At 42.0% G+C, this 16,891-nt stretch overlaps 1 protein-coding gene across 2 annotated transcripts in view; it reads right to left on the bottom strand.

Moving 5' to 3' along the window:
• PPIL6 (peptidylprolyl isomerase like 6) overlaps positions 1–16,891 on the bottom strand; it is a 37,180-nt gene that overhangs the window by 18,150 nt on the left and 2,139 nt on the right. Inside the window, exons 2-5 of one of the 2 annotated variants that reach the window (XM_005684638.3) lie at positions 15,902–15,997; positions 10,391–10,579; positions 6,947–7,009; positions 6,703–6,850 (exon numbers count right to left, since the gene is read on the bottom strand). In XM_005684638.3, coding sequence (XP_005684695.3) covers positions 6,703–6,850; positions 6,947–7,009; positions 10,391–10,579; positions 15,902–15,997 — 496 coding nt within the window. Of the gene's footprint in view, positions 1–6,702; positions 6,851–6,946; positions 7,010–8,183; positions 10,580–15,686; positions 15,760–15,901; positions 15,998–16,891 lie in introns of those variants that run through there. The other variant, XR_001918534.1, reaches the window with a different exon arrangement.

Below are 16,891 nucleotides of genomic sequence, written 5' to 3'. Positions count from 1 at the left end.
AGTAGGCTAAATTTAATGTAAAACCTTTAAAATGATGAAGTATTAAATTATAATTGTGGCTAGAATTTAAATTAAGTGTGTTCATATAGGTTTGACTTATTTCACAAGTTATTCCATGGTTGATCTTACTTTTCAGAAAAAAAATGGAAAGATTTAGCCGAGGATGAAACAGGAACAGTGAGGTCTTTTTAACACAAGAATGAAAATAGATGCTGTAAAAAGACTTAATGTTCACATTTTTATTCTTTAGAACTTTGTACTGATAACTCATTTATCCGGTGTTTTAGAACTGAAGTTCCTTTGCAATATAAAGATTTTTTAATGGTATTTATAGAACCTGTTTCGCATTATATGCATATTTTGGCTTAGGCAATGATCCTACTATAAAACTCCTCTATGCACAGCTACAACAGAAGCAAAGCTAACTCTAGTGAAACCAGAGGTCTCCGAGGTCTGTGCTCTCCCCATCAGCCCTCTTCCTTCTTTCAGCTCTTTAGACGGCCTCCTCGAATAATGTGCAATAAATAATTGTTGAAGAACTGGCCCATTTAAACTCAGTAGGAGTGCTTTACAATAAAAGTGTCTGTGCAATTAAAAAAAATCTGATGCAACAGCAAGCATGTGAAGAGAATTTATGCAGGAAAGGGACATATAGCATTTAAATTATACTACTCATAAAGCTGGTTCAAAACTTAACTGATAAACCTTAAGTCTTCAACTCTGCCAGATATATACTTCCTTCCTGCCACTCCCATCCCATTCACCACAGCCCAAGGCTGTTCTCAGAAGCCTGCTGCAGTAGCCACAGGCTAAATCCGGGTTTGAATGTCCTCTAGCACCAATTCCTTCCTGTCCCAGAGTTTGCTTTGCTTGGTGAACCTCCCCAGGTGATTCCCCTGTCTGCTGACTTATGTAAATACCAGTGACACTCCCTTGCTTTCTCCCTCCAACACTTGTCACTACTCTTGCCCTTTGCTTCTGATCTCCCAGGTGAATATTTTATATTGACACCATGTCATTCAGTATTTAATATTTTTGTGGCCATAACCCACCCCTTTGAATTCAGCTCTGGATATCTTCTGTACTTCTGACAGCAGATTCAGCAATGCAGAACAGTGGTTAAAAGTAAACTCCAAAGTCAGATGATTTTGATTTTGACCTTGATGTTGGTTACCTTTCCCAACACTGTTTCCTCATCTGCTATAGACAGCGATGATGGAAAATGCCTCCCCGGTAGTTCTGAGTGTGAAATGCAGTCATGTAGGGAGAGCGCTACACATGGACATCACCAGACGGCCAACACCAAAATCAGACTGATTATATTTTTTGCAGCCGAAGATTGGAGAAGCTCTATACAGTCAGCAAAAACAAGACCGGGAGCTGACTGTGGCTCAGATCATGAACTCCTTATTGGCAAATTCAGATTGAAATTGAAAAAAGTAGGGAAAACCACTAGGCCATTCAGGTGACCTAAATCAAATCCCTTATGATTTTACAATGGAAGTGAGAAATAGATTTAAAGGACTAGATCTGACAGAGTGCCTGATGAACTATGGATGGAGGTTCATGACATTGTACAGGAGACAGGGATCAAGACCATCCCCATGGAAAAGAAATGCAAAAAAAGCAAAATGGCTGTCTGAGGAGGCTTTACAAATAGCGGTGAAAAGAAGAGAAGTGAAAAGCAAAGGAGAAAAGGAAAGATATAAGCAACCAAATGCAGAGTTCCAAAGAATAGCAAGAAGAGATAAGAAAGCCTTCCTCAGCGATCAATGCAAAGAAACAGAGGAAAACAACAGAATGGAAAGACTAGAGATCTCTTCAAGAAAATTAGAGATACCAAGGGAACATTTCATGCAAAGATGGGCTCGATAAAGGACAGAAATGGTATGGACCTAAAAGAAGCAGAAGATATTAAGAAGAGGTAGCAAGAATACACAGAAGAACTGTACAAAAAAGATCTTCACGACCCAGATAATTACGATGGTGTGATCACTCACCTAGAGCCAGGCATCCTGGAATGTGAAGTCAAGTGGGCCTTAGAAAGCATCACTATGAACAAAGCTAGTGGAGATGATGGAATTCCAGTTGAGCTATTTCAAATCCTGAAAGATGATGCTGTGAAAGTGCTGCACTCAATATGCCAGCAAATTTGGAAAACTCAGCAGTGGCCACAGGACTGGAAAAGGTCAGTTTTCATTCCAATCCCAAAGAAAGGCAATGCCAAAGAATGCTCAAACTACCGCACAATTGCACTCATCTCACATGCTAGTAAAGTAATGCTCAAAATTCTCCAAGCCAGGCTTCAGCAATATCTGAACTGTGAACTTCCAGATGTTCAAGCTGGTTTTAGAAAAGGCAGAGGAACCAGAGATCAAATTGCCAACATCCACTGGATCATCGAAAAAGCAAGAGAGTTCCAGAAAAACATCTATTTCTGCTTTATTGACTATGCCAAAGCCTTTGACTGTGTGGATCACAATCAACTGTGGAAAATTCTGAAAGAGATGGGAATACCAGACCACCTGACCTGCCTCTTGAGAAACCTATATGCAGGTCAGGAAGCAACAGTTAGAACTGGACATGGAACAAGAGACTGGTTCCAAATAGGAAAAGGAGTGCGTCAAGGATGTATATTGTCACCGTGCTTATTTAACTTCTATGCAGAGTACATTGTGAGAAATGCTGGACTGGAAGAAGCACAAGCTGGAATCCAGATGGCTGGGAGAAATATCAATAACCTCAGATATGCAGATGACACCACCCTTATGGCAGAAAGTGAAGAGGAACTAAAAAGCCTCTTGATGAAAGTGAAAGAGGAGAGTGAAAAAGTTGGCTTAAAGCTCAACATTCAGAAAACGAAGATCATGGCATCTGGTCCCATCACTTCATGGGAAATAAATGGGGAAACAGTGGAAACAGTGTCAGACTTTATTTTCTGGGCTCCAAAATCACTGCAGATGGTGATTGCAACCATGAAATTAAAAGACGCTTACTCCTTGGAAGGAATGTTATGACCAACCTAGACAGCATATTCAAAAGCAGAGACATTACTTTGCTGACTAAGGTCCATCTAGTCAAGGCTATGGTTTTTCCTGTGGTCATGTATGGATGTGAGAGTTGGACTGTGAAAAAAACTGAGTGCCAAAGAATTGATGCTTTTGAACTGTGGTGTTGGAGAAGACTCTTGAGAGTCCCTTGGACTGCAAGGAGATCCAACCAGTCCATCCTAAAGGAGATCAATCCTGGGTGTCCATTGGAAGGACTGATGCTGAGGCCGAAACTCTAATACTTTGGCCACCTCATGCGAAGAGTTGACTCATTGGAAAAGACTCTGATGCTGGGAGGGATTAGAGGCAGGAGGAGAAGGGGACTACAGAGGATGAGATGGCTGGATGGCATCACCGACTCAATGGACATGAGTTCGGGTAAACTCTGGGAGTTGGTGACGGACAGGGAGGCCTAGCGTGCTGTGATTCATGGGGTCGCAAAGAGTCGGACACGACTGAGCAGCTGAACCAAACTGAGGGAAAGCACATGTATGGTGACTGACAGAGTATCGTGCTCCTTCATTAGTGGCCATTATTATTGTGCATCATCACACACTTATGGAATGCATCTCCTCATTATCATTTTCACTATCATTCTGATGACCATGATGATGATAAAATACATTAAAGTAAATCTCAAGAGATCCTTCTCAAGGCAGTTGTCCTTGTGGGAGCCACAAAGAGGATCCTGCCAACGTGGCTTAACAACTTGGTATCTTCATTAACTTCAGCTTCAGTAATGAACAGAATGTATGTTTCCCGTTTGTCTTCATTCATTTATTCCTTGAACAGACTTTTAAAAAGCATCTACTAAAACCGTATGCTAGGCACTGTTCTCTAACTTGAGGATGTAACAGTGAATGAAATAGATAAAAATCTGTGCACTCATGGAACTTACATTCTATTGAAAAGAAACAGACAGTCAGTTAACAAAGAAGTATTAATAGTATGTCCTGTGGTGAAAAGTGCTAGAAAGAAAAATAAAGCTAGGTAAGGGGATAGGAGAGCAGCCCAGAAAGGGGAGAGGAGAAGTATATGGAGAGGAAGGTGGCCGGTTTTTAATAGGGTGGTCAGGTAATTCCCTCCTGAAATAAGCTCTTAGCAAAAACCAGAAACAGGTCAGGGGGTGATGCAGGGGGATATGCAGAGGAATAGCTGGGTGTACATATCTCCCCAAAAGAAACAATGAAAGATCTCAGGGCATACATATGCTTGATATACTTAAGGAACAGCAAGGAGCCCTCTGTGTGGAGCAGAATTAGCAAGAGGGAGAGGTCAGATGATGAGATGGGGTTGAGGGAGGAAGAAGACTTTGTAGGGCTTCTTGGTCCCAGAGAGCAAGCAGTAGTGCTTGGAAGCATCCTAAGGCATAACACCAAACCACAGTCAGTTCCTGTACTCCAAAATTCTACCCAAAGCCCTTTGAGAATCTGACATCTGAAGGAGGAGGTTGCTTATGGAGCTTAGCAGTTCAATATACCATGTGCTTGAATCCTCAACATATCCTGTAATATTACAATTATCCCCATTTTGTGATTAGGAAACTGACTCAGAGATCACAAGTTCCTTGCCCAACATGGTGCAACTTATACATGTCAGTTTGGATCTGAATCTGTTAACCAGAATTTTTTTCCAAACTCCTTAAACATCATTGCTTTGTTATCTAAAAACATGAACTGAGACCTATGCACTTTTTGGAAATTTTGCTTCAGATAAATAAATATCATGGTCTACTTTCCCCAAATCCTGCTCTGGCTCACAGAGGTGAGAGGAGGTCTAGCTAAAAACAAAACAGAACACCGCATCTGGAAGAGCAGTGACAACCTGAACTAAGTGTCAGGAGACACGGATATGGGCCCTCTTGAGGATTATCTTACACTAACAAAAAATCAAAAACAATCTAAATGTTCACCAACGGGAAACTACTTCAATTGGCATAGCAATATGATGAAAAACTAGGCTGATCCTCAACATTTTACATGTCAGTATACATAACCACATAAAATTTTAGGGGCTTCCTTGGTGGCTCAGATGTAGGAGACCTAGGTTCGATCCCTGGGTTGGAAAGATCCCCTGGGGGAGGGCATAGCAACCCACTCCAGTATTCTTGCCTGGAAAATCCCCTGGACAGAGGCACCGGGCAGGCTACAGTCCATGGGGTTGCAGAGACAGACACGACTGAGCGACTAAGCACAGCATAGCACAATTTTTCATTATATTGCTATGCTGATTTAATTAATTTCCCATTGGTGAACATTTAGACTGTCTTTCATTTTTTGTTAATATAAGACAATCCTCAAGAGGGGCCATAAAAATTTGATGTATTCCTGTATACTGACGTGGGCTTTCCCAATGCCTCAGGGGTAATGCAGGAGACTTGGGTTTGACCCCTGGGTTGGGAAGATACCTAAGAGGAGGAAATGGCAACCCACTCCAGTATTCTTGCCTGAAAAATCCCATGGACAGAGGAGCCTGGAAGGCTACAATCCAAAGGGTTGCACAGAGCCAGACATGACTGAGCAACTGAGCGCACACACACACCCTGAGCGCACACACACACCCTGAGCGCACACACACACACCCTGACATGACCAGGCTTTCCAGGTGGCGCTAGTGGTAAAGAACCCGCCTGCCGATGTAGGAGATGTAAGAGACATGGGTTCGATCCCTGGGTTGGAAATATCCCCTGGAGCAGGGCATGGCAGCCCATTCCAGTATTCTTGCCTGGAGAACCCCATGGACAGAGAAGCCTGGCAGGCTACAGTCCATAGGGTCACAAAAAGGCAGACACAATTGAAGTGATTTAGCACACACCATAAATATTAAGTAGAAAAACAACTGGATTAGAAACAGTACTGGTGATATCTCATTTTGAAGAAGCTGATTTACATTCAAGAGCGGATTTACATACAAGATACTTGGATTAAATCTATATTTTTCTCCTCAGCCTGAGAATGTTCCAGATTGTAGAAAAATAATGAAACATTATTAATTTAAGCCTTTGCATATTTCATCAAGTTCAAGAAAATCTCCTTCCACGCTAAACCAATTATTTTCAAATTGCTGCCTGATTGCTCCCTATGGGATATCTCCTAAAAGGCCTCAAAAATTGAATTTTGTGTTGCTAATCAAGGTACCTCCTTTGTGTAAAGCCAGAGGACTGACCTGGAAAGAAAGCAAAGATGGAGACCAAAATGCTTTTGATCTTATTTCAGTGGTAACAGTGTAACATCTTTGGTGAGAAATAAGCTGTTTTTCATTTATTCTGTTTTCAAATTCCTGCCTTTAGTATGTTTCTTAAAAGCACTGTATTTTCCATATACTTTATTTTTAGGTGAGCATTTAAAATTATCTTTTGGTTAAAAAAATGTTACCCATCCTACTTTCTTATATCACTTTTTAATCTGGAATATTCCTAGTAACACACTTTATATTTATTTTAATAATGATGGAATTTTTAAAAAGAGTATGAATGTCTTAATTCATCATTTGACCATCATTTAAATATATCTATATAACATATAATGTTAAATATATTCTAATTCTATATGAATTTCAAAGAGGCAGATAAACAGAAGTTTGGATATTTGGATTTGATGTTGCAGCTATGTTGTATTTAAGGTTTCAATTTAAATAGTTTAAAAAAACTCACCTCCTCCTTGTACCCAGCCATTCCTTACCACTCGATGGAAAATGGAACCTGTGTAATGTAGCTTGATGCCACTTTGGGAAAACCCTGCTTTTCCTGTGCACAAGATCTGAAAATTTTTACATGTTTTGGGACATGTATCAGAATATAGCTAAAAATAAACATAAAAGTTTTCAAAGATTAAATATTTTGACAGAGATTCTCACTCTCCCCAACTTATTAAAAAACAACCACCAAAATCTCTTACCTCAAAAATCAATCTTCCAATTGGATAAAGATCAATAGAAATGTCCAAGAACACAAAATTATGCTATTAAAATTAAAGAGAAGAAGGTAATGCAGGTCAGTGTTTCGGAAGAAAGTTTTAGAAGTGACCAGAAATACAACATAATAATGTTTTCAGTGTTAAGATGACTGACAGCATTAACATAGATGATGTAAGAGCAAAACCAAACCAACGACTTTAAAGTCTGTTCCATTTTATTATACTACAATTTTATAACCTAAGTAACATGCTTTTTAAAACCTTTCAGTAGTAAATCGCATTAACCTATCACACAAGGCTGAGAACACACGGCCTAAATAGCAACCACATCACAACTGGGTGTGGAAAGGGATCAGTCCCTTTGGGAGAAAGAGCAGACGGGGAAGCCTTTTCTTTCCTGAGTAATTCTGGAAAAAGATCCACATGAGCCCATAGGTTTGGTTACTGTGTGTTCTGGATTTTCAAAAACTGCACAGATTAGCTAAGCAGAGCCACACCACAGTCTTTCTGAGTAGAAAAATAAGGCCACTGTATGCATAGGTACTACGCCAGGGGTAGGGAAGAGAGGATGCTGTAACTTTTTAGTTCTTTCTTTCATGACCTCATACTCCCAGATGCCCCAAGCTCTTATTTTCAATTGACATCCTTTCTGGTAGAGGCAGCTATCATTTGTGAGCCCTTGTCTAGCCCTACAGAGAGGCACCCAAAATGAAAACACTGTTCTCCATCACAGTGGCATTCATTTTGGTAGCAAACCACATCTAATAGAATACACTGCAACTCTTAGGCACCATTCTCCTACATAAAAATGCTGCCTGATTGAACAAGTACATAATTTGCCCTGCCTTATTTCTTAAGAATCTAGGAGGCATAAACGAAATCACTTCTAAATGTATCACTATCATTATTTTATGTCACTCTAAGCTCTTTTTTTCGGAGAAGGCAATGGCAACCCACTGCAGTACTCTTGCCTGGAAAATCCCATGGACTGAGGAGCCTGGTAGGCTGCAGTCCATCCATAATCCATGGGGTCGCTAAGAGTCGGACACGACTGAGCAACTTCACTTTCACTTTTCACTTTCATGCATTGGAGAAGGAAATGGCAACCCACTCCAGTGTTCTTGCCTGGACAATCCCAGGGGTGAGGGAGCCTGGTGGGCTGCTGTCTTGGGGTCGCACAGAGTCGGACACGACTGAAGCGACTTAGCAGCAGCAGCAGCAAGCTCTTTTTTAAATTAAAGACTAAGATAGTATTATAATACCTGGTATCCAGGAATGAAGTATTTCTATCCATACTATTAATAATTATGATTATGTTTGTGCCTCTCTCCTTCTGTATTACAAGTTCTTAATTATAAAAGAATATTATAACTTTAAGAGGCATAATATGGTAAGCTTCACAGGTTTAGGAGGAAAAAGAGGACGTACTGGAAGTTATGATTGACTTCTAAAATGCGTGAGTCCATTCAGGGATTATTAAACTTCCCTGGGCATCAATATATTATCTTTATGTGGTTGTCAAGTGTAGATAATTTTAGAAATCCTAATGAAAACAGAAAAAGTGACTTTTAACACAAGGTAATGTCACCTATCAGCCAAACCTAATTATCTACTCTATCATTCCAAACCAGAAGTAAACAAGTCTCCCTGGGTTTAACTGAGCATGAAAAATCTAGCCTCTGGGCAAAAAACCCAAGGATTTTCTCTAGAATCTGGGTCCTCTTTCCTCACCCACTAATTAATTCAGGCTGCCATTATTTCTAGCCCACACTACTCCAGCAGCTTTCCAAATGGCCACCCTGCCATTAAGCTTTCCCTGCGCCACCCTGTTTGGCCTCAGCCCTGAACTTTTTTCTAAAACACTAAAGAAGGTTATGTCATACTTCTGATGAAAAGTTCTGTTGGCCTGCTTTCTTCTAGATAAAATCAAACTCCCTGGTTAAGAGTGGACAGTAAGTTCAACCTTTTCTTAGTGGATCTGGTTTTGGAGGTTTTCTGTTTTTTGTTTTTGTAAAACAAAAAAACAGGAAAGGAAAGCAGCTTTCCTATTTGGGAAACTCCTCCCAGGGTTGCACCAGCCTCTGCAGAACATTCTGTCTTTCCCCACCATGTGAGAGCCAGGGTGTGGGCACATAACCTGGGCTTGACTGGTCAGGTGCTTCTGCCTGGGGCCTTCGACCTCTGGGGAGCGGCACAGACCCAAGAAGAACAGAGAAGTCATGCTCAGCGAAGGCGGCAGGGAGACCCAAGGGACAGCAGGCGCGCATGGCAGCACCCTGGCTGCACTTGCCCGGGGCGTGACTCTGGCCATGTTTTCCTGCTGCCAGGTCTCCCTTGGTCCCTGCCTGCTTTCCAAAGCTGGCTCTCCAACTTCCTGTCAGTTGTGGATTTACCAACATCCCTCAGTACATACTTTTACCCCTTAAGTTAATCAGAACAGCTTGGTACCGTTGGCACCAAGAATCCCGACTGATGCTCTCATTTCCCCAGCCTCCTTCCCACTCATTCGGGCCGCCTTACTGTCCTCTGCCGTCCCCAGAGCACACCATGTAGTTTGAGACTCTTGGCCCTTTGGGAATGAACTGCTCTGAATGTTAAATTCCTCTCCACGCCTTAGAGTTTAGAGCATTTTGCAAGTGTACTGTTTATTCAACAAAATATTCACTGAGCACCTCCTATGTTTCAGGTTCTGTTCAAGGCAGTGGTTGAATAAGGGTGAATGAGACAAGGTCTTGGGCATTGCATGGCTCAGATCCTAGCTCTGGGTCTTTATGTAGGCACAGGCCACCATGGGCATGACATGATTTTCAGCATGTGGCAGCTGTTGCTGCAACAAGGTTCATGAGCAAAACTGCATCCGTTTACCAGCCTCACGGAGGTGGCCCATCCCACCCTGACCTCTGTCTCTTGCTCTCTGGACCTCAAGCTTCATGACCGTCCTCTACCACTGGAAACCGGCAGGGCCATCGCTCGCTGCTCCTCCTGCCACCTGGGTGTCACCGTTCTTCTCAGACTTGCCAGTCTCTCCGTGCAGGAGCTCTCACTTAGGTGTTACAACATACTAATCAAAATATTTCATGCTCCAAGTGAGTAAAGGATAGGTTTGACTTTGTCTGAGGGAGGAGGTCTTAATATTTTTAAATAGATGCCAATTAACGCACATAAGCTTCTCGTGGAGAGTCGAAATGTTCCATCAGGGATGCTTCTTCCGCCTGTGCCGTCTACCTGCTGTGAGATAGGCTGGCTTTACATACCACCGAGCCAAACCCCACCAGTTCTTTGCAACTAAAGATCACAAGTTCATTGAGAACTTAACCTAGTCCTTTTATATTCCCTTTACTAGGTTTATCAGTAATTAGTGCTTAATCAATATAAACGCTCAAAGATTCCACTATTTTCCTTTTTTAAAAAATTAGCGTAACTTGCCTTGGTGTCTCTTAAGAATTTGGCAGAATAATCTACAGTAAGTGCTTCATAAAGTGCAGGAGGCTTAAAATCAACTATATCCCATACTTTGTGGGCCCATTTCTGTAGATCAAGTGCATCACCCAGGAGCTTATCATTAATAAAACACATCACATAGGAAGAATATTCCCAGACTTCATTCTTGAGTTCCTGTAAAGGAAAAGGGCCAAAAAAAAATTAATGGGGTATGGGGATGGGGAGTGAACCTTGCTAAACCCACAAGCCAGAGCTTCAATCAATCCCAGGACTGAACCTTTAAAAAAAATGTATTTTTTGCCATCTTTCAGAATTTTGCTCTCAAAGGGAATTTAAGAACATTTCAAAACTCTGAAGGTGCTGAAATCAATAACCTAAAAGTAATCTTTAAAATGGTACAATCTCAGAAAATAGATGGTAATCTGGTAATAAGCCAGTGTGCATAGCATACTTGTTATATATGAATATAAAAACAAAATGCAGTCCTCTAGCTTCATTTCCGGAGCACATTTTACTGTATGCATACTTGGTTAGGGATCCTAAATAAGACACGGTTTTCAATGCCAAGGATGGAAAAGAGTGCTTTTTGATGGAGGGAAGTCAGACCAGGTAAGGAAATGCCTCCTGAGGGCCAGCAGGATTTCTGGGACACATGAGGGGCAATGAGGAAGGTAACTCAACTTCTTTAACACTTTAAAGTCCTAAGCCCTTCAAAATTAAGTGTGTGTTTTCATCCACACAACCGTGACGGCCAGTGTGTTAAACCTCAGTGTGTGGCCACTGAGTAACGTCACCTCGGAGGAGATCTGGTTTATTATTACCCAGTGCCAGTCCTGGCAAAACTATGCATCATCTGGGACAGCTGTTCTCCAGTTTTAGTGGGGAGTCAGAATCATACCTGAGCCCCACCCCAAGTTTCTGATTCTGGGATAGAGCCTGAGAGTGCTTTTTTTTTTTTTTTTTTTACCAGCATCCCATGAGATGCTTCCAATTTGCCTTGATTCATGGACCTAACATTCCAGGTTCCTACGCAATATTGCTCTTTACAGCATCGAACCTTGCTTCTATCACCAGTCCCATCCACAACTGGGTGTTGCTTTTGCTTTGGCTTCATCCCTTCATTCTTTCTGGAATTATTTCTCCACTGATCACCAGTAGCATATTGGGCACCTACCGACCTGGGGAGTTCATCTTTCAGTGTCCTATCTTTTTGCCTTTTCATACTGTTCATGGGGTTCTCAAGGCAAGAATACTGAAATGGTTTGCCCTTCTCCAGTGGACCACATTCTGTCAGGCTATGGTTTTTCCAGTGGCCATGTATGGATGTGAGAGTTGGACTATAAAGAAAGCTCAGAGCCGAAGAATTGATGCTTTTGAATTGTGGTGTTGGAGAAGATTCTTGAGAGTCCCTTGGACTGCAAGGAGATCCAACCAGTCCATCCTAAAGGAGATCAGTCCTGGGTGTTCATTGGAAGGACTGATACTGAAGCTGAAACTCCAATACTTTGGCCACCTGATGCAAAGAGTTGACTCATTTGAAAATACCCTGATGCTGGGAGGGATTAGGGGCAGGAGGAGAAGGGGATGACAGAGGATGAGATGGTTGGATGTCATCACCGACTCGATGGGCATGAGTTTGAGTAGATTCCAGGAGTTGGTGATGGACAGGGAGGCCTGGTGTGCTGTGGTTCATGGGGTCACAAAGAGTCGGACACGACTGTGCGACAGAACTGAACTGAACATGAGATGCTGCTGCTGCTGGTCTGGAGACTGCACTTGAAGAAATGCCAGTTTGGGGAATGGCCTGCCTTTAGCTGCCAACATGCTCCATTCCCGGCTCCTGTCCCAGGAGGAGCTCACTTCCAGTTCCTCGCTTGTTCATGCTGAACTGTCAGTCACTGAGATAGCCCCTGGGTCAGTACTCCCTGGAATGTCGACATTTATCAGGGGTCTCACATTTTACAGGACACAAAACTTGAAAAAGGAGAGGAAAAGTTTAACTGTGTATATTTTAGTTAGCCTGGTAGGAGAAAGGCAGGAACAAATAGACTTTATTGGGAAGCTGAAGGTTATTACATGCCTTCTCTGGATGTCTTCTATATATAAGGAGCCCTCATCACCTGCCTCAAGATAGCGGGCTGGACCCGATGGTTTCTAGGGCTTCCCAGCACTAAGATGTATGATGCACAACAAAGGAAAATATAAGCAAGGTGAAAAGACAGCCTTCTGAATGGGAGAAAATAATAGCAAATGAAGCAACTGACAAACAACTAATCTCAAAAATATACAAGCAACTTATGCAGCTCAATTCCAGAAAAATAAACGACCCAATCAAAAAATGGGCCAAAGAATTAAATAGACATTTCTCCAAAGAAGACATATGGATGGCTAACAAACACATGAAAAGATGCTCAACATCACTCATTATTAGAGAAATGCAAATCAAAACCACAATGAGGTACCACTTCACACCAGTCAGAATGGCTGCGATCCAAAAATCTGCAAGCAATAAATGCTGGAGAGGGTGTGGAGAAAAGGGAACCCTCCTACACTGTTGGTGGGAATGCAAACTAGTACAGCCACTATGGAGAACAGTGTGGAGATTCCTCAAAAAATTGCAAATAGAACTACCTTATGACCCAGCAATCCCACTGCTGGGCATACACACCGAGGAAACCAGAATTGAAAGAGACACATGTACCCCAATGTTCATCGCAGCACTGTTTATAATAGCCAGGACATGGAAACAACCTAGATGTCCATCAGCAGATGAATGGATAAGAAAGCTGTGGTACATATACACAATGGAGTATTACTCAGCCGTTAAAAAGAATTCATTTGAATCAGTTCTGATGAGATGTATGAAACTGGAGCCAATTATACAGAGTGAAGTAAGCCAGAAAGAAAAACACCAATACAGTATACTAACACATATATATGGAATTTAGGAAGATGGCAATGACGACCCTGTATGCAAGACAGGAAAAAAGACACAGATGTGTATAACGGACTTTTGGACTCAGAGGGAGAGGGAGAGGGTGGGATGATTTGGGAGAATGGCATTCTAACATGTATACTATCATGTAAGAATTGAATCGCCAGTCTATGTCTGACGCAGGGTGCAGCATGCTTGGGGCTGGTGCATGGGGATGACCCAGAGAGATGTCGTGGGGAGGCAGGTGGGAGGGGGGTTCATGTTTGGGAATGCATGTAAGAATTAAAGATTTTAAAATTTAAAAAATAAAAAACTAAAAAAAAAAAAAAAAAAAGATGTATGATGCTCCCTTTTTTGGAGGTGGGGGAAAGGCCTTCCCGAAGGTTCAGAAGCCATCCCTCAGAGTTGGCGTTACATTCTGCTGAAGCATAAGGCCACCTCAGACTAACCTCATATGTGCTAAGAAGCACTATGTATAACATAAGACAGTGCTCTTTTTTAAAAAAAAAAATCTATGTATTTGGCTGTGCTGCATCGCAGTTGTAGCACACGGGACCTTTTAGTTGTGGTATGCAGCATCTTTAGTCGTGGCATGCAAACTCTTAGTTGCAGCATGTGGGGATCTAGTTCCCTGATCAGGAATCAAACCCAGGCCCCTGCACTGGCAGTTCGAAGTCTTAGCCACCGGACCTCCAGGGAAGTCCGATGACAGTGCTTTTGTAGGAGAACAAAAGACTGAAGAGGAAGAAGAGGTTAAGGTGGCAAGTATCCAAGAGATGAGGGTCGGGTGGAGGTGGAGAAAAGAAAGACAGGAGTTAAAGGGTATGTGGGAAGAAGAAGCAGTAATGATCTAGGAAGCCTCATTCAGCCCCCATGAGAAAAGCAGGAGAGAACACAAAATATCTCAACGTCAGCAACCCAGACTGACAGGTCAGAAACTGCAGAATGGAACCCACGCCAGTCTTCCCAGTATGGTGGGAATATGGAAGAGAATGGGTACAAACCTCGAAGCATGAAATCATGGCTCTCTTGTAGGTGGAGAACATGGTATGATCGGCAGTTTAGGAAGTTTGATGATAAATATTAAGAAAAACATTGTTTTACGTTAGAGTGCCCAACTGTCTGGGTTTGCCTCAGACCATCCTAGCTTAAATCAACCCTGTATATTCATTGGAAGGACGGATACTAAAGCTGAAGCCCCAATACTTTGACCACCTGATGCAAAGAGCCAACTTATTGGAAAAGACCCTGATTCTGGGAAAGATTGAGGGCAGAAGGAGAAGGAGACAACAGAGGATGAGATGGTTGGATGGCATCACCAACTCAACAGACCAAACAAACTCCAGCAGATAGTGAAGGAGAGGGAAGCCTGGCAGGCTACAGTCCATGGGGTTCAGAGAGTCATGCCTTAACAACTGAATAACAACAACAATCCCAGCTTTAGCAATGAAATTTGTGCATCCCAGGAAACCCCTCCAATCCAGGCAAACCAGGACCACTGGTCACCATAGCTGTTGTAAGGATTAGAGTTAATATTTACAGAAGTCATTACAATAGAGCCTGGCATATAATAAGCACCATAGGCTAAGTGTTTGTTATATTTCTATTCGAATTACAATGAAAATGTACTGTGGCTGTGAAAATGGTATGAGACTTAAATGGTATTCTTAACTTTATCTTGCACTATTCATGTGACTGGGGAGACAGTGATCTTGTAAAGCAGCACAGTCTGCATAATAATCACAGGACATCCTCGTGCAGTCAAACACAGGACAATCAAAACTGCTCTGATCAGGAGAAATGCGATCTCATCAGCCACTGAGAGATGGGGTGGGGCAGGGAAACCAGGACTGGGACTCTCTACAGGACTGGGCCAGGAGATGTATCCATTCCAGTCTGCCCCCAACACAAGCTGTAACAGAGCCAGGATGCCACCTTAGAATCCTTCATATTGCACGTTCCAGGCAGCACTACCAGTTAATTAGGGTTGGCACTCAAGAGGAAACCAATCTGCCATCTCTGGATAATCTCTGTCAGCCTTAGGGCCTGGGGTCCTCAAGGGGTACTGTTATTAGGGAGAGTGCAGAGAAAGAAGCTCCCATTTGGACATGGTTATCCTGTGGGAAGCTGATGCCTGCCCTCAGAGCTCCCCTGGGACCCCACATGCTCTCCTGCTGTTTCTGTGCTGGACACCACTGAAACCTTCCAGAATTTGGGCCTAAAAGAGTACCAAGCCATAGTAACCTGAGTGCCAGGGTGTCACAGGAAGTAGGACAAGTGATATGCAGGGAAAGAGGGATAGTCATCAGCAAAAGTAAATATCAGCATTGACAGTGTCAAACTTACCTTTATTGCTTGCCTTCCAAAAGAAAATCCTGGAAGTGTTTTACTTTTTCTTAATATCAGCTTGGTAAAATGACTGAAATAATTTAGGAAAAGTTAATTTAGAGAAATAAAATCTATTTGTATGAAAATTACTGCTTTTGTTTTTCCAAAGCAATGTATAGGTAAATAATTCAGACAAAACTTTGCTCATTTCCCATACCCCAAATATCCTTTACCCTTTTTTTCTCTTGCAGATATTGATGCCATGCAAATTCTTGAACAGGAATTATTATAGGATCTTCAAATTTGGATGGATAATTACTCTTCAGACTCTAGGTTTCAAAATAGAATATTATTTTAGAGTACATTCTCTTTTAAAGTAGAAATCATTCCCCCTGATTTTTATGGAGTCTTCAGGAAGTTTCACACAGTGTACACCCAAGTCACAAAGTCTGGCTTAGATGCCCCTTGCCAGCTCCCAGAGGGCCCTATGCTTACCTCTATTAAGTCCCTCCCCAGGCCACACTTATTTGTCTCTCATCTGAAGAGAATAAGCTCCTTGAGGGCAAAGACTATGTCTTAGTTTCCCACTGGCCTCAATATTTGGTACACAGTAGACCATCCACACATAGCAACTGCATAAACAAGTGAACAAATGAGTTTATGCCAACAGTTTTGTGATCTGCCATGTTCTTTTAGGACCAGTTTTTCCCTAAATTAACTCTTACTACATCTCAGTGGAGCCATGAGTACTTTTAACTAAAAAAAAAAAATTTATTACTTTTAATTTACTGACATGGAGAATAACCAAAAGATATGATTGTGGTTATAGCCCCTGGGGAAAAGAGAAGTAAATATTAAATATGTTTTGGTCTAGATATTGAGCATGTATTGACTTAATATATTTTGTCTGTATGAATCAGAGAAAATTCTTTCTGGTTAACAATACCTGTTTAAAAAAAAAGTTTTTTAAAATGTTAATGCTCCTTTTAATGTTATAGTTTGTCTTCTTCTAAAGCAAGAGAAGGCAGCACTTTTCTGAGCAGGTCTGAGGAGTAAATGAACCAACAGGGAAAAGTGTCAGCTGGCTGCTTCTGTCATGGTCTAAGGGGACACTGGCTTAGCACTCTTCCTCAAGGGTGGATAGTCCAAGGGGGAGAAAGCCAGGACATGAGTGTACTCTGCCTTGGGACCAGGGGTAGCAAAAGAGGGCAACAGCAATGTGG

Source organism: Capra hircus, chromosome 9 (assembly GCF_001704415.2).
Source record: "Capra hircus breed San Clemente chromosome 9, ASM170441v1, whole genome shotgun sequence".
In the NCBI taxonomy this organism is placed as follows: domain Eukaryota; kingdom Metazoa; phylum Chordata; class Mammalia; order Artiodactyla; family Bovidae; genus Capra; species Capra hircus.
Note: the sequence above shows the minus strand (reverse complement) of the source record. Positions and strands in the feature narration are given on the sequence as shown.